This window comes from Oratosquilla oratoria, chromosome 6 (assembly GCF_046742065.1).
Source record: "Oratosquilla oratoria isolate Oo_2021 chromosome 6, ASM4674206v1, whole genome shotgun sequence".
In the NCBI taxonomy this organism is placed as follows: Eukaryota; Metazoa; Arthropoda; class Malacostraca; order Stomatopoda; family Squillidae; genus Oratosquilla; species Oratosquilla oratoria.
Window position 1 is genome coordinate 70840454 of NC_134782.1, and position 23822 is coordinate 70864275.

The following is a 23822-nucleotide window of genomic DNA, read 5'->3' on the forward strand; positions in this document are numbered from 1 at the left end:
ATCACAGAAAGAATACTCAGAGAAATGGTACAGGACAGCAACAAGGGGTTGGGGGACAGCATAACGGAGGGACAGTCGTAGTATAAAAGTGTCATCATTTCTCTATGAACAGAATTTCTTCTATCATATACATATACCAAAGGCTTTTGCCCCCTAACAAGGGAGGTTGCCAAAAAACAAAGGCATAAAATCCACTCCCACCCATTCTATCCCTACATACTCCACTCCCATTCACCTCCCTCCCTCCCTCTTGTCTTGGCTCCTCCTGGATGACAGGTCATCCCTGCATCTTACCCACTGCCCTGGGTCAGAAGCAGTGTTGCAAGACACAGCACATCTACATCAAAACTGCTTCATTTAATCTGTGACCCCCCTACCCATCCTCTCATGCAGAAAAAGAGAAGACAGGGAGAAACCCTCCGGGCTGCATCAAATTATTTTTCACACATACTCCCTCAACCCCCCCCCCCCCCCACTCCCTCACATGCATCATAAATTTGTAACCCCTTCTATGCTTCTCAGATATTTGATCTCAAACACATTTAGATTTTTCTTCACCGTCTCTCTTAAATTCCATGTCTCTGCCCGATATAGTGCTGTCAGCACAATCACTTGACATAGGAAACAAAACTAATACCACAATCCTTTCAATCAATATGTTGTACCAGGTCTGTCATGCAAGAGACCCTCAGTTCCCAATTAACTGGTGATGGATGTGAAGAGAAAACTCGTATGAAGGAATGATCGTGTATGGGGAAGAGAAATGAATTCAAGGGAGGTAGAAAGGGCAAATTTAGATATGTTTGAGATAAAGATTTTGAAAACTGTGGTGGGTGTTACAAGGATAGATAGAGTGGGAAATAAGGAATGAGGAGGAGAGCAGGCATGGAAAGGGTATGTATGTAAGGGATATTATATTTCTTTACTATTGCAATCGTTTCCTCATTGTAGTCATCTAAGCTCAACTTTCCAGAAGATAAATTTGCACTTCTGTCTCTTTCTTCATCCTAATACTACTTTATACAATGAAACTTTGTTTTCTCTTTACACCAATGAAATACATTTTGCAATGGCCTGCTGTCTTCTCTCTAGCTTAAACTTTGTAATATAGACATGAATATTGTAACATTTGGCTTGTACATAAAACTAATATAATTGTATTTGAACACTTTATTTGTTTATATGTATGATTGTTTGTATATATATATATATATATATATATATATATATATATATATATATACATGTATATATATATATATATATATATGTGTATATATATATATATATATATATATATATATATATATATATATATTTATATGTATATATATATTGCGTGTGTATGTGTATATATATATACATATATATATATATATATAATATATATATATATATATATATATATATATATATAATTCTTTCTTTCATATTTTCACTTTAGGCAATGGAAAATCCCCCAAACTCAGGTGGCAAAGAGGAAGGAGAGGAGAACAAATTGGTTTTGGTGTCAGCACGTGATGAGTTTTCCCTCATGCAAGATATATGTGCAATGTGTGGGGCATTCGGACAGGACCAGGAGGGAAGGCTAATTGCTTGTGCACAGTGTGGGCAGTGTTACCATCCTTATTGTGCCAATGTCAAGGTAGGGATGTTTCTTCTCTCCCAGATTACTACCTTGTAACTCCAGTGTATGTTTGGGTAATTTCAAAGGAAACTATTGTTTAATTATAATGTAAGTCCCCACAGAGCAGGTTTCAATTAATTGCACTGTGTAGCAGATCTGCAAGATGGAACTGAGGCAGTAGACTAATTGGTTATTGATTTGAATGTTCCCAAGTAATTTATGTCTTTAAATACAGGTATGAAGTGTATGAGAAGAGCCATACACATATACCAAAGGGCCTTTTCCTTCTTAAGTGGGTTGCTGAGTCCAAGCATACATCCACCTCGCCCATCTTATCCAAAACTCCAATCATAGCACCTTGTGGATAAAGGGCATCCCTGACCCCACCACTCTGCTCAGGTCAAAGGCAGTATAGTGAGACAGAGTGACTCCATGGTAGGGCCCAACAGCCGGAGCTGATTTACTCTCACCACTTTGTGTTATGGTGAAACCTCCCCATACATGCATAGAAAAGAAGAAGAAGAAGAAAAAAAAAGAGTAAACAAAAAAGAACATCCTTTCAGACTCATTTCTTTGTCCATCTACACTATCCTTGATATTGTAGGCATTCTTTTCTTACTCAAGTGCCCCTTTGCCTATTCACTTCATCCACTTTTTTTTTTCACGCTCTTGTTGCTAGTCTTTCCTCACTCAATCTTCTACATGTCAGGACCACTTCAGCACTCATTTAAAAAGATATACCAGTATAATTAGTGTTTGTAAACATCTCTGTTTTAATGAGTAATAATACAGCTACAATGGCTTCAATCCGTCCTCATGTGTATAGTAAGTATGAATCAAATCAGGGCAGACACCCATACCAAAGGACCATAGAACACCACCATTCCCACCTCAGCACTGAAGGTCATCACAAGGCTGCAGGGCTTATGCAAGAGAGACCAGGAATAATGAATTGATTAATTGATCTCACCACCTCAGCTATGAAGAATGATGTGCCCCATGTGTGGGCCAGACTGTGCAGGAAGTCACTTATTGTCAATCACAGGGCCTGGCAGCCAAAGTTAAATTATTTACCCCCACTTCTACATCATATGATGACCCTGCTTTGTATCCATTCTTGATCTACACACATTCCCATATGTTGCACTTTTTCTTCACTATTCTACTGACAAATATGCATCCAAAACTCTTTTCACCCCCATCCATTCATCTCGTTCAAGGTATTTTTTGGGGCCTTTATGGATTTGGAAAAGGCAGACAGGGTAGACAGGAAGGCACTGTGAGAGGTATTCCAGGTATATGAGATATGAGGAAGGCTTTTAAGAGCAGTCAAAAGTTTTTACGAAAGTAGTAGAGCTTGTGCTAGAATCAGAAATGGAGAGAGTGAGTGGTTTGAGTTAAAGGTGGGACTTCACCAGGGATGTGTTATGCCACCTTGGCTGTTCATTTTATACATGGATAAGATGGTGCAAGAGGTAAATGCAAAGGTAATGGGTTGGGGATTGGAGATGGTTAAAGAAAATGGAGAAAAGTGGGAGATAAGCCAGTTGTTGTTAGCTGATGACACTGTGCTTGTAGCAGGATCAGAGGAGGGATTGAGGAAGTTAGTGTCAGAGTTTGGGAAGGTGTACGAAAGGAGGAAGTTGAAAGTTAATGTGGGTAAAAGTAGGGTGATGAGATGTACAAGGGGAGAAAGTGACAGCAGACTGAAAGTGAGTATTAAAGGAGAGAGACTGGAGGAAGTGGATAGTTTTAGATACTTGGGTGCAAATGTGGTGGGAAAGGGAGAAATGGAGGTGGAGGTAGAATGTAGATTGAAAGAAGCAAGTAAGTGCCTTGGGGGATTAAAAAATGTAGTGAGAAATAGACATTTGGGAATAGATGCTAAGAGGAGATTGTGCCCACAGCACTGTATGGGGCAGAAACATGTAACATAAGAAAGAAAGAGTTTGAATGTATTTACCTATTTGTATTTTGCAGGAGGAGAGCTATGCTCGTAGTGACCTTCTGTTGTATCTTTCCGCACCCAGTTTTTTTTAGTCATATAGAGTTTTAACACTGTTTCCTCGTTCAGTTTGTTCCAGATATCTATCTGTGCGGAAAGCAATTCTTTTTCAGATCTCTTCTGTAACTGTCTTTCTTAAGTTTCTTCTCGTCCTCATGTAGCCCTTCTGTCCCATTTTAATAGGTCATTCCTATCAAGAATTTCCATACCTTTCATAATTCTGTAAGTGGTTATCAAATCAACTCTTTCTCTTATTTGTTCTAGGGTTGGTAAATTTAGTTTGTCCAATCTTTGTTCATATGCCCAATTGCAAATTGTTAGCGCTTTGTCATTGCTCTTTGATTGATTTTATATATATATATATATATATATATATATATATTTATATATATATATATACTAGGTGTCCATAGAAATGGTGCATATTCCAATTTTGGTCTTAAAAGTGTAACTAGTATTTTCTTTACCATTTCTTCATCAATGTAGTCAAAGGCCACTTTCATTGATCTTAATAAGTTAAAAGTTTCTCCGACTAATTTGTTGACATGTTTGTCTGGTGTCATGTTGTTTGAGATAGTTACTCCTAGCTCCCTTTCTGAGTTAACTTTTTGCTTCCTTTGTACCAATTTTGTATTGAACTGAGATTCTATTTTTGTTTTTTCCAAATTCCATTATACTACATTTCTTAATATTAAATTTCACTTCACTCTTTTGACTCCAGTTCCAGACTTTGTCCAAGTCTTCTTGAAAAGATTTGCAATTTTTCTCTGTAATTACTCTCTTTGATAGTTTCACATCATCTGCAAAGAAGTTCATATAACATTCCTCGCCTTCGTCCATATCATTTATATAAATAGCAAACATTATTGGAAACAATACAGAGCCTTGTGGGACTCCTCTTATCATATTTTCCCAATTTGAGTTTTTGTCTCTTAAGTACCACCCTCATTTTTCTTCCATTCAAGAAATCTTTCATCCATTCCAACAATTTTCCTTGTATTCCACCTATTGTTTCAATTTTTCTTAGGAGATTTTTGTGTTTGAGATGGGGTGTCTGAGAAGTATGAGAGGGGTTACTAGGCTGGATAGAGTGAGAAATGAGGAGGTGAGGAGGAGGACGGGGATGGCAAGGGAGTTGGGAGATAGGGTGGATGAAAGAATATTGGGATGGTTTGGGCACATGGAAAGAATGAGTGAAGAAAGACTGGTAAAAGAGGTATGGAAGGCAAAAGTGGAGGGAGTGAACATGAGGGGGCAACCTAGGATGAGGTGGATGGATGGGGTGAAAGGAGCTTTGGGGAAGAGTGGAATGTCTATTGAGGAAGGATGGGAGAGGACAGAAGACAGGGGTGAATGGAGAATGGTTGTATATGGATGATGATATGCATGAGCTGGAATGGGTGGGGGATGCGGGGTGAGGTAGTATATGTGAGAAAAATTTGATACAGCCTGAAGGGATTTCTCCCCATCATCTTCTTTATGCATGGGGGGAATGGAGAGGGGTGTCACCGATTTTATGAAGCGGAATTGCTGTGGATGTGCTGTGTCTTGTGACACTGCTTCTGATCCAGGGCAGTGGGTGAGATGCAAGGATGACCCATCATCCAGGAGGTGCCAAGATAAGAGGGAGGGTAGAGGGTGGAGGGAAGTGGAGTGTATTAGGGATGGAATAGGTGGGAATGGTTTTATGCCTTTGTTCTTTTGGCTACCTCCATTGTACGGGGAAAATGCCTTTGGTATGTGTATGTATGTACCTGTATGTAGGTTTTTGTGTGGTACTTTGTCAAAAGCCTTTTGTAAGTTCAAGAAAGCACAGTCTGCCCATCCATCTTTTTCTTGTATTATTTCTACTAATCTCGACTAAAAGCATATTAAGTTTGTAGTACATGATCTTCCATTTCTAAATCCAAATTGTTTAGGGTTTTGGTCTTATTAGTATAGTTAAGATTTTTTTTTTATCATTTCCTCGTCCAAATAGGCAAATGCCACTTTTATTGACCTCAATAAATTATAGGTTTCTCCGACTATTTTATTAATATGCTTATCTGGTGTCATGTCTTTGCTGATCATCACTCCAAGGTCTTTTTCTGAGTTTACTTTTTTGACCTCTTCTTCACCAATTTTATAATCTCTCGATATTCTGTTTTTACTTTTTCCAAATTCCATTATACTACATTTCTTGATATTGAATTTCACTTCCCACTTTTGAGTCCATTTCCAGATCTTGTCCAAGTCTTGTTGTAATGAGTTGCAATCCTCCTCTGTTTTTACTTTCCTTAGTATTTTTGCGTCATCTGCAGAGAAATTCATATAACACTACTCCTTTGTCCATGTCATTTATGTACAGTGGCCGCAAAAAGTTTGGGCGCAAAATTATAGGTGCCCCAACTTTCCCCTAAACTCAAAACATGCGAAAAATACAACTTTCCACCCTAACTTTTCGCTATTTTTCAATGCTAGCGTTTGTACCCGTATTTAGCCGAGACAATACACACTATTTGGCAACTCTGTTTAGGCGCACTCGATGTCACATGGAGTCAGTTTCTAAACATCTCTCACGGAGAGTAGTCTTTTTTTTGCGGTGGTCTCTGTTTTTGTGCCTTGATATCTCCGTAATGGGAAGTGGTAAAGAGCTGGAAAGAGACACAGTTGTTACAATCATAACCCTCTATAAGGAGGGTTATAAGTGTAAAGATATTGCTACTCGTGTGGGAATTGGAGTGCGTCAAGTGCAAAAGTGGACCAAGAAATTTCGAGACGAAGGAAGTGACATCATTCCTACTCCAAAGCATCGCTCTGGTCGGCCAAGGAAGATATCAAATCGTACTTCTACGGTTCTAACTGCCTCCTAATAACCGTAGGAGGCAGTTAGAACCGTAGAAGTACGATTTGATATCTTCCTTGGCCGACCAGAGCGATGCTTTGGAGTAGGAATGATGTCACTTCCTTCGTCTCGAAATTTCTTGGTCCACTTTTGCACTTGACGCACTCCAATTCCCACACAAGTAGCAATATCTTTACACTTATAACCCTCCTTATAGAGGGTTATGATTGTAACAACTGTGTCTCTTTCCAGCTCTTTACCACTTCCCATTACGGAGATATCAAGGCACAAAAACAGAGACCACCGCAAAAAAAAGACTACTCTCCGTGAGAGATGTTTAGAAACTGACTCCATGTGACATCGAGTGCGCCTAAACAGAGTTGCCAAATAGTGTGTATTGTCTCGGCTAAATACGGGTACAAACGCTAGCATTGAAAAATAGCGGAAAGTTAGGGTGGAAAGTTGTATTTTTCGCATGTTTTGAGTTTAGGGGAAAGTTGGGGCGCCTATAATTTTGCGCCCAAACTTTTCGTGGCCACTGTATATAGCAAACATGATTGGGGCCAGTACTGATCCCTGCAGGACACCAATTATCATTTCTTCCCAATTTGAGAATTTGTCTCTAATTACAACTCTCATTTTCCTCCCAGTCAGGAAGTCTTTCATCCATTCCAGTAATTTTCCTCTGATGCCACCTATTTATTCTATCTTCCTTATTAGTTTCTTGTGTGGTACCTTATCAAATGCCTTTTGTGTTTGAGATAAGGTGCCTGAGAAGTATGATAGGGGTAACTAAGCTGGATAGAGTGAGGAACAAAGTGAGGAGGAGAACGGGTCACGGAAAGAGAGTTGGGAGATAGGGTTAATGAAAGAGTATTGGGATGGTTTGGACACATGGAAAGAATGAGTAAAGAAAGATTAGTAAAAGAGGTGTGGAAGGGAAAAGTGGAATGAGTGAACATGAGGGGCGACCAAGGATGAAATTGATGGATGGGGTAAAAGGGGCATTGGGAAAGAGAGGAATGTCTGTTGAGGAAGTACAGAAGAAAACAAGATAGGGGTGAATGGAGAATGGTTGTATATGGATAATGCTGTGATGTATGAGGGGGAGTGGGTGGAGGATGGAGGGTGAGGGAGTATGTGTGAAAAATAAATTGACACAGCCTGAAGGGATTTCTCTCCATCTTCTCTATTGTTGCATGAGGGAACAAAGAGGGTGAGTCACCCATTTAATGAAGCGGCCTTGGTGTGGATGTGCTGTGTCTTGCGACACTGCTTCTGACCCAGAGCAGTGGGTGAAATGCAGGGATGACCCATCATCCAGAAGGTGCCAAAATAAGAGGGAGGGAGGGGGTGAATGGGAGTGGAGTATGTGGGGATGGAATGGTGGGAATGGATTTGCCTTTGTTTTTGTTTTTTTGCTACCTCCTTTGTAAGGGGGGAATAGCCTTTGGTATATGTATGTTATTTATTTTTTTGCTGTTAGTCATTCTTTATTTTTACCATAAACCCAAACCATGGCCACAATACTGTGGTCCACCTTATCAAACAGGTCTTTTTAATATTCATTTTATGCCTCACCTACACATTTCTCACTATTTTTGAGATACCATGATTCACAAACATCTTATCTCAAATATTCAATTATTTCCTTTCAATGACTTGCATTTCAAATATGAAGGGCTTCATCACCTTTTCCCTAATTCCCAAATCTATCCAGTAATCTATATACCAATAGGCTTTTTCTCCTTATAAGGGAGGTTGTCAGTGAAGGTGCACCCATCCCTAATCATCCTTCTCCCATCCATTACCCAATTGTTTCCCTTTTATCTTGCCTCCTAATGAATAAAGGGCCATCCTTATCTCCTGACCAAACACCTATAACCTCTCACACTTTTCATTTCATTTAGATACTTGTTTATTTTCTTAACCCTGGAGCACACCTCATCTACTACACTCATCATTTTATACAGCACCAATCAGTCCTACAATGCATTGCCCCAGGTCTCATCAGAAGAATATTCTTAGCCTTTAGGTAATTGGTAACATCCACCAGATTTACCCAATAGTCACATGTAGCAGCAGTCATATATGAATGTTGCCATTCACTATTGTGAATATTTATATGCAGAACAAAATTTTGTGATCAATTTTTTACATAGAACAAGTACTGAGGTATTGATGGTATAATTACATTCAGTACTTGTAGGTTGGTTTGGGGGTACTGTTATCAATTGGAGTCAGTCAATTCATTGCCCCAGGTGTCTCTTGCAGAAGACCAGCATCCTTTAGATAATTGGCAACAGCATCTGGGCAGGACCATAGTTCACTCGGGGAAGATATATTGTGTTATTCTCTAGTGTGGGGCATTGTAGTTGGGGGTGTTCTCTGTGTGGTGGTTGCATCAGGGTCAGTTTGAATCTGTGTCCAGGCCTCTTCTGTATTGGTAGTGTTTTAATCATGGATGTTTCCTTAGCACAGGTGTACTATTGTGATTCTTATCAAGTATGGAAAGGTTTTTTTCTATGGGACTAATGGCCCTTTTTATTATATATATATATATATATATATAATACAATGATGATGTACTGGCTGGTGAGGTTATTTAATTTTGTTTAGAGAGGGTAGAGTGCCGAAAGACTGGAGGAGTGCATATATAGTTCCACTTTTCAAGTGAAAAGGGGACAAGTGTGAGTGTAGTAGTTTAAGAGGAATCATCTTGTTAAGTGTAACTGGGAAGGCTTATGGGAGGGTTTTGATTGATAGGCTAGGAGAATAACAGAGGGAGTAATTGGTGAGGGACATTGTGGGTTTAGGACAGGTAGGGGTTGTGTGGATAAGATTTTTGTATTTTACAGGAGGAGAGCTATGCTTATAGTGACCCGTCTTTGTATCTTTCAGCATCAAGTTTGTTTTTAAACTCTTGTATGGTTTTTGCATAGCTCCCCTTCCCGTAAAATACAACTAGGTAAACACACACACACACACTCACACACTCACTCACTCTAAGAGATGAAGCTAAGGAAAAAATGCGAAGAGAATAGAGACTGAAATCAAGGAATTCTTTTGGAGAGTAATCGACATGAGACTGAGGAAAGTGTACATCAGAATGGGCGAACCAAAGACAGAAAAGAAAATGGAGAAAGAAGAAAATTGAAATTGGCCCTTACCAACATCGATGGATTAATTTCATGACTGAATGACCTTAATGATTACCTGCAAGAAGAAAAACAGACATAATGGGAATTGTGGAGACTAAACTAAGGGGTGAAATACCATCCATCGATGTTGGACATGGACTATACAATTACTGGATTAAAAACAGACACAAGAAACAGGGAGGAGGAATCATGTTCCTGGCCAAGAAAAAATTGTATGTGACAAAAATTGCAGAGGGCAAAGGTAATGTAGAACTAATCATGATAAAAGTCGAAGACAAGAACATGAAAAGCAGAAAGTATGTGGTGACTTGTGTGCCCCCGAAAACAAACGCTTGGAAAGAGAACAAGCATACGAAAATGCTAGAAGATATAAGGCAATCATTAAATGAGATACTAATGGGCGGGGGTAATCTGGTAATTATGGGGGACTTTAATTGCGAAGAAATTTGTTGGGAGAACATGACAGTGAGAGGAGAAGAAGACATGTGGGGTAATGTACAACTGGACATGACTGTGGAATATACAATGACTCAGTGGGTCAGTGAAAACACCAGATACAGAAATAACGAGGAGCCATCGAAATTAGATTTAATATTTACAACAGAACCTACTGGATATGACCATCGAATACACCTTAACACAATGGGTCAAGGAAAATAATAGATATAGAGTTATTATTAACTTCTGAACTAGATATTGTGAACAAAACAGAGTATAAAACATCAATTGGAAAGAATGACCATATACTAATAGAGTTTGAATTAAAAGAACAAGACCATGTAGGTAGGAATGATAAACATAGAGAAGGAAGATTAATGTACAACAAAACAGATTTTGTAAAACTAAGAAAAAAAAATCCAAAACATAAACTGGGATAAATTCTCCAAAGAGGAAACAAAGATGGAAGACAAATGGAACATTTCAAAGAAAAAGTACAAGGAAGGAATTGATAAATATTTACGAAAAAAGAAACAAAAATATATTTATATAAAGTGTTGGTATAACAGAAGGTGTAGTGAGGTGAAGACAAAGCCTGGAAAAAATGGAAAAAAGACAAAAAAAAAACATCCAAATGGTAAACATATGTAAAACTTAGGAATGAATATGTGAATATATGCTGGAAAGAAAAAAGAAATTATGAAAAAGATATAGACAAATGTAAGGATCAACCAAAACTCTTTACAGATATATGAATGAAAAACTAAAGGATAAACATGAAATAGTAAAATTACATGAATGAGATAAAGAATATATAGATGACACAGAAATGGCAGAAGTTATGATTTGACATTTCAAGTCTATTTTTACAATTGAGAGCTCACAATTTTGGGAAGATGGACAACAAGAAAGATCACCCAGAATGAAAGAAATAAAGTTAACACAAAAAGAAATGAGACCAAATAAAAAACCTAGATGTTAGGAAATCGCATGGACCGGATGGAATTGCAAATTGGATACTGAAAGAGTGTATAGACGAATTGACAGACAAATTATACAAGATAATAGACTTCTCACTCAAAGAAGGAAAGGTATTACAAGATTGGAAATATGCAAACAGTACCAGTATATAAAGGAGGAAACAAAGAAGGCTTCAAACTTCAGACTGGTATCCCTTACAAGCACAGTAGCAAAAATATATGAAAAAGTCATCAGAAACAAATGGACCAAACACTTGGAAGAGAATAAAATATTAAACCCTAAACAATTTGGCTTTAGAAGTGGAAGATTGTGTACTACAAACTTAATATGCTTTTACTCAAGATTGATTGAGATAATACATGAAAGATGGCTGGGCAGATTGCGCCTTCTTGGACTTGCAGAAGGCTTTTGACAAAGTACCATATAAAAAGTTAAAAAGAAAAATTGAAATAATAGGAATACAAAGTAAGCTACTGGAATGGATGAAGGATTTCTTAAATAGGAGAAAAATGAGAGTGGTATTTAGAGACAAAAACTAGAACTGGGAAGATGTGATAAGTGACGTCCCGCAAGGCTCTGTTTTGGCTTCTTTATTGTTAGCCATATATATAAATGATATGAAGGAGTGAAGTGTTACATGCTGATGATGCCAAATTACTCAAGAGAGTAAGCACAGAAGAAGATTGCAGATCGCTACAAGAAGACCTGGACAAAATATGGGAATGGAGTCAGGTGTGTGAAATGAACTTTAACCCCTTCCATACGGGGCCGCACACGTAGGCGTCATGGGGAGCGAGTGTATTCGCGAGGCTGCCATATCGGCGTCTTGATTATATTTATTGTAGTCGCCCCTCCATAATGACATTTTTTCTAATTCTTTTGTAATCGCATTTTCTATGGTTATCAAAATTCACGGGTGAAGAGAGAACGATCGATATAAGCGGTGACTATATTTTATGATGCGATTATTATTACGACACGTCGTACGGCTGGCATTGGCTGCTGCCACCGAGATCTAAGTCCATGACGCCTACGTGTGCGGCACCGTATGGAAGGGGTTAACATCAAGAAATGTAGTATAATGTAATTTGGAAAAAGCAAAAATAGAATATTGGGTCAATATAAATTTGGTATCAAGGAAGTCAAAAAAGTTTACTCAGAAAGGGACCTGGGAGTGATTATCTCAAGTGACTTGACACCTGATAAATGTGTCAATAAATTATTTAGAGAGACTTTTCACTTGTTAAGATCAATGAAATTGGCCTTCGACTACATGGATGAAGAAATGGTAAAGAAAATAGTGGTTGCACTAATAAGACCTAAACTAGAATATGCTGCAACACTATGGGCACCTAGCACAAAAACAAAAAACAAAAAACTAAATAAAATGAGAAAGAATTCAAAGAGTAGCGACAAAAATGGCACCTACACTGTCAAATTTGACATACGAATAAAGATTGGAGAAATTACATCTATCAACACTGGACCAAAGAAGAGAAAGAGGTAATTTGTTGCCAATTTTCTGAATTATGAAAGGGATGGAAATTCTCGATAGAGAAGACTTATTAAGATGGGACAAAAGAGAAACAAGAAAACACAAAAATAAGCTAAAGAAGAACAGTTACAGAAGAGATTTGATAAAAAATAGGTTGCCACATAGAGTGATTGATGTCTGGAACAAACAAAATGGAGAAATAGTGCCAAAACTATACAAGATTTTAAGAATAAACTGGATGCGGAGAGATATGAAATTGGGTCACTATGAGCATGGCTCTCGTCCCGTAAAATACAAGGAGGTAAATACACACACACACACACACACACACACACAAAATATGAACTAACCAATTTACTAAAAGAAAGAGGAAATATAGTAATTATGGGTGATTTTAATTCAAAAGAAATGTGTTGGGAAGAAATGACAATGAAGGGTGGAGAAGACCTTTGGGGAAACATACTTGATATGACCATTGAAAACACAATGACTCAGTGGATTAAAAAAATACCAGATACAGAAACAATGAGGAACCATCGAGAATAGACTTATTACTTATGTCAGAACCTGAAATTGTGGGAAGAATTGATTACAAAACTCCAGTAGGGAAGAGTAACCATGTACTAATTGAATTTGAACTAAAAGAGCAAATGGACTTAATAAGAAATGAGAAACATAGAAAAGGAAGACTACGGAGCTGCCTAGTGTAGGCCTTATGGTCTTTTGCAGTCTCCTTTATTTCTTATGTTCTTATGTTCTTATGTAATGTACAACAAGACAAATTTTGAGAAACTCAAAAATTTCTTTTGAAATGCAAACTGGGATAACTTCCTAAATAAAGAAACAAGAATGGAAGAGAAATGGAATATACCAAATGAAATTTATAATGAGGGAGTGAATAAATATGTACCTACAGATGCAAGAAAGAGTATACATAAAAAGCTGGTACAACAAAAAATGTAGCGAGGATAAGGATACAAGAGACAAAGCTTGGAAAAGGTGGAAAAAAGATGTTAAAAAATTAGTAAATGGCAAACATATCAAACTAAGAAATTATTATGTAAAAATACTCAGAGATGAAAAGAGAAACTATGAAAGAGAAATAATAGAAAAGTGCAAGGAACAGCCTAAGGTATTTTACAGGTATGTAAATGGTAAACTAAAAAACAAACAAAAAATGGAAAGACTGCACCAGAGTAGAAATGGCTGAAATTATGAAAAATCATTTCAAATCGGTAGATGAAAAGAGAAACAATGAAAGAAATAATAGAAAAGTGCAAGGAACAGCCTAAGGTATTTTACAGGTATGTAAATGGTAAACTAAAAAACAAACAAGAAATGGAAAGACTGCACCAGGGAGATTATTAATATAGAGTAGAAATGGCTGAAATTATGAAAAATCATTTCAAATCGGTATTCACAATTGAAAGTTCACAAACCTGTGAGGAAATAGGGAGAGAGATCCCCCAATGACGGAAATAACTGTAACAGAGAAGGAAATCAGAGACCAAGTAAAAAATCTTGATGTTAGAAAATCATACGGTTCAGATTGAATTGCAAATTTGATATTGAAAGAATGCATAAAGTTGACGGACAAAATATACAGTATTATTAAATACTCGCAAAGAAGGAAAGGTACCATAGGACCGGAAAAATGCAAATATTGTACCATTATATAAAGGAGGGAACAAAGAAAATCCAACCAACTACAAATCAGTCTCCCTTACAAGCACAATAGCAAAAATATGTGAAAAAGTTATCAAAAGTAGATGGGTTAAACATCTGGAAGAAAAAATATACACACACATACACTGTGAAAGGTGGAAAGATCACTGGGGAAACATATTACTGGAAATCACCATTGATTACACATTGATGTAATGGTTAAAGGGAAATACCAGATAAAGAAATAACGATGAACCCTCAAGATTGGATTTAATATTCACATCAGAACCCAAAATTGTGGATAAAATTGAATACAAGACACCAATTGGAAAAAGTGATCACATACTGCTAGAATTAAATGAAGAAACAAATATAGAAATTAACAAAAAAACCGCAGAAAAGGAAAATTAATGTATAACAAAACAGATTTTGGGAAACTTATAAAATTCTTTCAAGAAGCAAATTGGGAAAAAATTAATATTGAAGAAACAAAGGTGGAAGAGAAATGGACAATTTGGAAGGAAATCTATAATGAAGGAGTGGATAAGTATGTATCTAGACAAAAACAGGAAAGGGTATATATAAAATTCTGGTATAATAAAAAGTGCAGTGAGGCAAAAGACAGAAGAGATAAAGCCTGGAAAAGATGTAAAAAAAAAAAAAAAAAAAATATAAGAAATGAAAAATATACACCAAACTAAGAAATGAATGTTAAAATATATAGAGAAGAAAAAAGAAATTATGAAAAGGACATAATAGACAAATGTAAAGATCCCAAATTATTTTTTAGATACGTAAACGGCAAGCTAAAAAATAAACAGGAAGTACTTAAATTACGTCAAGGTAACAGAGAATACACAGAAGATATAGAAATGGCAGATATTATGAACAAACATTTCAAATCTGTATTCACCAAAGAAGAAAAAATCAACAAAACTGTGATCAAAGAATTGAAGTAAGATTTCCTCCAATGATGAAATTAAATATTACTCAGAATGAAATAAGGAATCAAATATTAAAGCTTGATGTTAACAAGTCACATGGCCCTGATGTAGTTACAAACTGGATACTGAAGGAATGTTTAGACGAATTAACAGGAAAAGTATACAAAATAATTGAATGCTCACTCAAGGAAAACTACCAGGAGACTGGAAAAATGCCAATATAGTGCCAATATATAAGGAGGGAAATAAGGAAGATCCAAAAATTATAGACCATTGCCCCTAACGAGTTCAATAGTTAAAATTTGTGAGAAAATCAAAGATGGACAAAATATCTGGAGGAGAATAATATACTGAACCCGAGGCAATTGGGATTCAGACAGGGAAGATCATGTACCACTAATTTGATTTGTTTCTATTTAAGATTGATAGATATATTGCAAGAAAGGGATGGCTGGGCAGACTGTGCCTTCCTGGACTTACAAAAGGCATTTGATAAGGTACCACACAGAAAATTGCTATATAAACTGGAAACAATAGGAGGCATACATGGAAAACTATTGAATTGGATTGAGGACTTCCTGTATGAAAAAAAATGAGAGTAGTGCTCAGAGACAAATACAGTATTCAAAATGGGAAGAAATGAGTAGTGGCATACCACAGGGGTCAGTACTAGTGCCAGTAATGTTCGCTGTATATGTAAATGACATGTATGAAGGTATTGAAACTTACATGAACTGCTTTGCTGATGATGCAAAATTATAAAAAAGAATAAACTCCAAAATAGGCTGTGACTCATTAGAGTGATCTGTACAAAGTCTCAGAGTGGAGCAAGAGATTGGAGGTAGAATTCAACATCAAGAAGTGCAGTATAATTGAATTTGGGAAAAGCAAGAATAGAATATCAGGACAATATAAAATTGACGGAAAGGAAGTAAAGAAAGTAAATTCTGAAAGGGACCTAGGAGTAATCATTACCAAAGACATGTTGCCAGATAAACATATAAATAAAAAAGTCAGAAAAGCATACAATTTGTTGAGATCAAGAGAGGTGTTCTTTAAATACCTGGATAAGGAAATGATTAAGAAAATTTTATAAATACTGGTAAGGTCAAAACTGGAATATGCAGCACTGATATGGTCACCCAGTACAAAAAAGAACATAAGAAAATTAGAAAGAATGCAAAGAGCAACGGCAAAGATGGCCCCAACACTTTCAAACCTGACATATGAACTAAGACTGGCCAACCCTGGAACAAAGAAGAGAATGAGGGTACCTACTAACCATCTACAGAATTATGAAAGGAAAAGAATGCCTTGATAGAAAGGACTTGTTAAATTGGGACAGAGGAAAAACAAGAGGGCATGCAATGAAACTCAAAAACTCAAAAAGGATAACTACAGAAGAGACCTGAAAAAGAACAGCTTCCCACACAGAGTGATAGATATATGGAACAAATTGGATGAAAAAATAGTGTGTGCAAATACAATAGAAGAATTTAAGAACAAACTTGATCTTGCAAGATACAAAAATGGGTCACCATGAGCATAGCTTTCCTTCCCATATAATACAATTAGGTAAATACTAGCAGACAAAATATACTACATAATAAGTTGCTCGCTCAAAGAAGGAAAAATGCTGATATATCAATTTATAAAGGAGGAAATAAGGAAGACCCAACAAATTACAGACCAGTTTCCCTTATAAGCACAGTAGCTAAAGTCTGTGAAAAGGTTATAAAAAGTAGATTGATAAAACATTTGGAGGATAACAATATACTGAATCTGAGACAACTTGGATTTAGACAAGGAAGATCATGTACCACTAATTTGATCTGCTTTTACTCGAGACTACTAGATACAATACAAGAAAGGGAAGCATGGGCCGATTGCCTCTGACCCAGTGCAGTGGACAAGATGCTTAGATGACCCATCATCCAGGAGGTGCCAAGATAAGAGGGAGGGGAGTGGAATATGTAGGGGATGGGATGGGTGGACGTTGTTTTATGCCTTTGTTTTTTGGCTACCTCCCATATTATGGGAAAAAGCCTTTGGTATATGTATGTACAATTTTTTTTTTTTTTATAAAATCCCTCACAAAATACTATTAATAAAACTGGAAACTATAGGAGGGATACAAGGTAAACTATTGAAATGGATGGAGAACTTTTTGCATGGAAAAAAATTGAGGGTGGTGCTCAGAGATAAGGCTTCTACTTGGGAAGAGGAAATTAGTGGAGTCCCCAAAGGATCACTTTTGGCTCCAATAATGTTTGCTATTTATGTGAATGACATGGATGAGGGTGTGGAATGTTACATGAGCTTCTTTGCAGGTGATGCAAACTTATTAAAGAAAGTTAGTACTGGAATGGACACTCACTACAGGGATTGGGAATGGAGTTAGAAGTGGAAAGTGGAGTTCAACATTAAAAAATGTAGCATAATGGAATTCAGAAAAAGTTAAAGAAGTATATCTGGACAATATAAAACTGGTGAAAAAATGGTAAAGAAAATACTAGTCACATTGATAAGGTCTAAATTGGAGTATGCAGTGACACTGTGGCCACCCAGTACAAAAAAAGACTATAAATAAGATTGAGAAAATCCAGAGAGCAGCTAAGATGGCCCCAGAACTATCAAAACTCTCATATGAAGGAAGATTGTTAAAATTGGAGTTGCCAACTCTGGAACAAAGAAGAGAAAGAAATGACTTGTTGACGATTTACAGAATTATGAAAGGTGTAGAAGTCCTTGATAGAGAAGACTTACTAAATATAAGAGAAACACAAGAGGACATGGAAAGAAGGACAATTATAGAAGAGACCTAAAAGAAATAAATCTTTCCCAGAGTGGTGGATGTATGGAATATAGTAGACAAAAGAACAGTGTGTGCAAAAACAATACAAGAATTTAAGAGCAAACTAGACATAGAGAGATACAAAGATGGGACACCATGAGCATAGCTCCCCTTCCCACAAGATACAACTAGGAAAATGGTAAAAACATTCTTGTTGTTGGAAAACACATGGCATACATTAAATGAAATACTGAAAGGAGATAACTTAGTAATTATGTGTGACTTTAAAGAAATATGTTGGGAGGAAATGACAGTGAAAGGTGGAAAGGAGCTTTGGGGAAACATACTTCTGGACATGGCTATTGAATACACAATAACTCATTGCGTAAATGAGAATACCAGATATAGAAATAATGAATAACTGTCAATATTAGATTTAATATTTATGTCAGAGCCTGAAATTGTGGATTAAATGGAATACAAGAGTGACCACGTACTACTTGAGCTAGAACTAAAAGAGGAAATATATCTGGGAAGAAATGAGAAACACAGAAAAGGAAGACTGATGTATAACAAAACAGATTTTGAGGAACTCAGAAAATTCTTTCAAAAAGCAAGTTGGGAAAACTTTAATGAAGAAACACAGGTGGAAGAGAAATGGACAATATTAGAAGGAATCAATAATGAAGGAGTGGATAAATACATACCAAAATGAAAACAGGGAAAGGTATACATTAAGGGAGTGTTGCATTGATTTAGAGATTCCCCCCCCCCCCCCAAATATGTGTTTAATGAATATAGGTATAAATACCCCTTACATTAATGTGTAATTCCTCAGGGTATTGTGTTCCTCCCATGTATATATAAGGCATATTGAATATTTAATGAAGAAATAGTGAGCTCTAGTGAAGCTCTAATTATTTAATGGAACATCCTTCCACACCATTCAGCTTGGTATGAAATAAAAGCTTAGAATCTGGGGAACAAATATTATTGAATAAATTTTTTCAAACTAATACCTCTGATTTTTTTTTTCTGAATAATTAAAAAATGCTGAAATTTTTTTTTTTTTTTTTTTTTTTTTTTTTTTTTTTTTTTTTTACTTTATTTTTTTTTTTCTATTCAAATATCTTTTTATTTTTACTGTAGAAAACAAAGAGCATGGTGTTTTCTTTCAAATAAAACAAAAATGACAAGAATCTATAAAGAACAACTGAAGATATTACAACAGAAAGAACAAAAACATAAACTTTACAGGACAGGGGATTTGATTTTTCATGACCATTTTTTGCTATCATTTGTTTGATGGTTGCGATGTATAGGAAATCTCCAATTTCCTCTATACTGATGAGGTGTTAGGTGAGGGTGAGTGGTGTGGCATGGGTGGTGTAAGGTGGGTGTGGCTAGTAAATGCTTGCAGAGTGCTGGGTGCAGCCGTGCTGCATTTCTCCTCTTTTTCCTTCTTGTTTCTATTTCAGGAACTTACGGGCCCTCTCTATATTCTGCCGCTTCACTCTTGTTTCTTGTTAATTTTTCCATTATCACAGCAATACAGGGCAAGGAATCAAAATTGTTTCATATACAGAATATTTTTTATGCAATGGGGTTGCCAGAGGTTGCCAATATTTTATCTATTTTATGCTGTATATAAAATAGAAATACAGTTGTATAACTTTGAGTGTTACCATCATCATAGAGATTCTTTTGAAGTGTTTACCTAAAATTCACTCATGCACCAGAATTTTTTGAATGATCGCTGGTGACGCTCCCTTAAGTGCTGGTACAACAAAAATGTAGTGAGGCAAAAGATATAAGTGACAAAGTTTGGAAAAGATGGGAAATGGGTAAGTGGCAAATATATATCTAAGAAATGAATATGTAAAGATACGCAGGGAAGAAAAAAGAAATTATGAAAAAGACATAGACAAATGTAAGGATCAGCCGAAATTATTCTACAGATATGTAAATGGCAAATTAAAAAATAACAGGAAATAGTGAAACTACATTAAGGGATTATGGAATATCTAGAAGATGTAGAAATGGCTGAAATTATGATCAAACATTTGAAATATGTATTCATAAAAGAAAATACACACAATTGAGATGAAGAAAGGGGAGAAAGACCCCCCCCAACCCCCAATGAAAGAAATAAGGAACTCAATAATGAATATTGATGTCAGAAAATCACTTGGCCCAGATGGAATTGCAAACTGGATACTAGAAGAATGTATTGATGAACTAACAGACAAAATATATTAGATAATAGATTGCTCACTCAAAGAAGGAAAGGTACCAGAAGACTGAAAAATGCCAATATTGTGCCAATATATAAAGGGGGGAACAAGGAAGACCCAACCAACTAAAGACCGGTCCCCCTTGGAAGTACAATAGCTAAAATCTGTGAAAAAGTCATAGTAGATGAACTAAAAATTTCAAAGAGAACAATATACTAAATCCATAACAATTCAGTTTTAGACAGGAAAGATCATATGCCACAAACTTGATTTGTTTTTATTCAAGGTGAATAGATATAATGCAAGAAAGGGATGGATGGGGAGACTGTGCTTTCCTGGACTTACAAAAAGGCATTTGATAAAGTACCACACAAAAAAATTAAGAAAATGTGAATTAAGAGGTGTACACGGAAAATTACTGAAATGGATGGAAGATTTCTTGTGTGGGAGAAAAGTGAGTGGTGCTCAGAGGTAAAAACTCAACCTGGGAAGAAATGATAAGTTGAGTCCCACAGGGTTCAGTATTGGCTCAGATAATGTTTGCTATATATGTAAATGACATGGATGAAGGTGTAGAATGTTACATGAACTTTCCAGATGACACAAAACTGCTAATGAAAGTAAGTACGGAAAAAGACTGAATCGCTACAGAGAGACCTGGACGGAGTCTGAGAATGGAGTGGAAAGTGGGAAGTGAACTTCAACATTAAGAAATATAATATAATGTAATTTGGAAAAAGTAAAAAAAGAATATCAGGACAATATAGAATAGGTACTAAGGAAGTAAAGTTCTGAAAAGGACCTAGGAGTAATTATCACCAAAGACATGTCCCCAGATAAGCATATAAACAAAATAGTTGGAGAAACCTACAATTTACTAAGATCAATAAAGGTGGCTTTTAATTACTTGGATGAAACAACAGTAAAAAAGATACTTGTCACACTGATAAGACCAAGATTGGAGTACACTGCGACACTATGGACACCCAGCACAAAAAAGACTATAAGGAAAAAAATGGCCCCAACACTTTCAAAATTGACTTATGAACAAAGATTGTTTAAACTGGAACAACCAACCATGGAACAAAGAAAAGAAAGAGAGGATGTATGGACATTTACAGAATCATGAAAGGCATGTAAGTCCTTGACAGATAGTTATAGAAGATATCTGGAGGGGAGGGGGGATCCACACAGAGTGGTGGATGTCTGGAACAAATTAGATGAAACAATAGTATGTGTAAACACCAAACAAGAATTTAAGAACAAACTAGATGCTGCGAGATACAAAGACGGGTCACTATGAGCATAGCTCTCCCATATAATACAACTAGGTAAATACACACACAACAGAAGATGCAGTGTGGAAAGAAGATAAAGAACTTGGAAAGTGACAAATATGCACCAACCATAAAAATAAACATGTAAAATTGCACAGAGAGGAAGAAACTACAAAAAAGACATCATAGATAAATGTAAAGATCAACCCAAACTATTCTGTGGATATGTAAATGGTAAACTTTAAAATAAACAGGAAATGGTGAAGGTATAGCTCCCCTTCCCATATAATACAACTAGGTAAATACACACACACAACAGAAGATGCAGTGAGGTGAAAGACAGAAGAGATATAGCTTGGAAAAGATGTAAAGAAGATAAAAAAAACTTGGAAAGTGACAAATATACACCAATCATAAAAATAAACATGTAAAATTGCACAGAGGGGAAGAAACTACAAAAAAGGCATCATAGAAAAATGTAAAGATCAACCCAAACTATTCTATAAATATGTAAGTGGTAAACTTTAAAATAAACAGGAAATAGTGAAAGTATGCAATGGAAATATAGAATATACAGAAGATTGAGAAATGGCTGAAGTCATTAACAATCACATCAAGTCTGTTTTCTCTAGAGAAAATATAAAGCATTGGGATGAAGGGAACAAAGTGTGGTCCCCCCTGTGAGGGAAATAAAAATAGCAAAAAGAAATAATGGCTCAATTAACGTATCTTGATGTCTGGAAATCACACTGCCCAGGTGGAATAGCAGACTGGATAATAAAGGAATATAAAGAAGAATTAATAGACAAAATATATAACATAATAAGCTGCTCACTCAAAGAAGGAAAAATACCAAATGACAAGAAAAATGCCAATATCATACCAATATATAAAGGAGAAAAAAAAAGAAAAAAAAATCCAACAAATTATAGACCAGTTTCCCTTACAAGCGCAGTAGCCAAAATTTGTGAAAAGGTTATTAATAATATATGGATAAAACACCTGGAAGAAAAAATATAATAAATCCGAGACAATTTGGATTCAGACAGAGATCATGTGCCACAAACTTAACCTGTTACTACTCAAGACTAATAGATGTAATACAAGAAAGGGATGGATGGGCTGATTATACTTTCCTAGACTAAAAAAAAAAAAAAAAAAAAAAAAAAAAGGACAACAGGAGGAATACAAGGTTAACTACTAAACTGGATGGAGGATTTTTTTGCATGGAAGGAGTAGGGCTTAGAGAAACTAGTTCAGATTGGGAGGAAGTGATTAGTGGAGTTCCACAGGGATCTGTATTCGCTCCAATAATGTTTGCTATTTATGTGAATGACATGGATGAAGATGTGGAATGTTACATGAGCTTCTTCGCAGATAATGCTAAATTGTTGAGGAAAATGAATACAGAAACTAATTGTGAATCACTGCAGAGAGACCTGAACAAAGTTTGAAAATGGAGTCAGAAGTGGGAAGTAGACTTTAACATCAAGAAATGTAGCATAATGGAATTAGGAAAAAGTAAAAAAAGAATATCAGGACAATAGAAAATCAGAACAAAGGAAGTAAAGAAAGTGGAATCTGAAAAAGACCTGGGAGTAATCATCACAAATGACTTGACCCCTGATAAACAGATAAACAAAATTGTTGGAGAAACCTACAACTTGCTGAGACCAATGAAGGTGTCATTTAATTACTTGGATGAAATTCTGGAAAAAATACTAGTCACATTGATAAGGCCAAGACTGGAGTATGCAATGACACTATGGTAACCCAGTACTAAAAAAAGAATATAAAGAAAATTGAAAGATTCCCAAGATCAACCATGAAGATGGCCCCCACACTTTCAGAACTGTCGTATGAAGAGAAATTGTCAAAACTAGAATTACTGACTCCAGAACAAAGAGAAAGAGGGGACTTGGTGACCATCTATAGAATTGTGAGAGCTATTGATGTCCTTGATCGAGAAGACTTACTAAATTGGGATAAGAGAAGTATAAGGGGATATGGAAGAAAGCTATCAACACTGGAACAGAGAAGAGAAAGAGATGATTTGTTGACCATGTACAGAATTATGAAAGGGATGGAAATTCTCGATAGAGACGACTTATTAAAATGGGACAAAAGAGAAACGAGAACACGAAAAGAAGCTAAAGAAGGACAGTTACAGAAGAGACCTGAAAAAGAATAGCTTTCCACATAGGATGATTGAGAAATTGGTGAGTGGCAAAACTATACACAATTTTAATAATAAACTGGATGTGTAGAGATACAAAAACAGGTTACTATAAGCATAGTTCCTGTCCCATAAAATATAACTAGGTAAATACAACTAGGTAGGTAAGTGGTTGTACAGAGTAATATCATTGATGATTAA

The 23822-nt window shown here is 36.1% G+C and overlaps 1 protein-coding gene across 11 annotated transcripts in view; it reads left to right on the forward strand.

Annotated features, from left to right (window-relative positions):
• The window catches only part of LOC143026595 (uncharacterized), a 321375-nt gene that overhangs the window by 117393 nt on the left and 180160 nt on the right, over positions 1-23822 (forward strand). For all 11 annotated transcript variants that reach the window (XM_076187254.1, XM_076187255.1, XM_076187256.1 and 8 more), the window contains one exon: positions 1445-1645. In XM_076187254.1, the coding sequence (XP_076043369.1) occupies positions 1445-1645 (201 nt within the window). The remainder of the gene's footprint in view (positions 1-1444; positions 1646-23822) is intronic.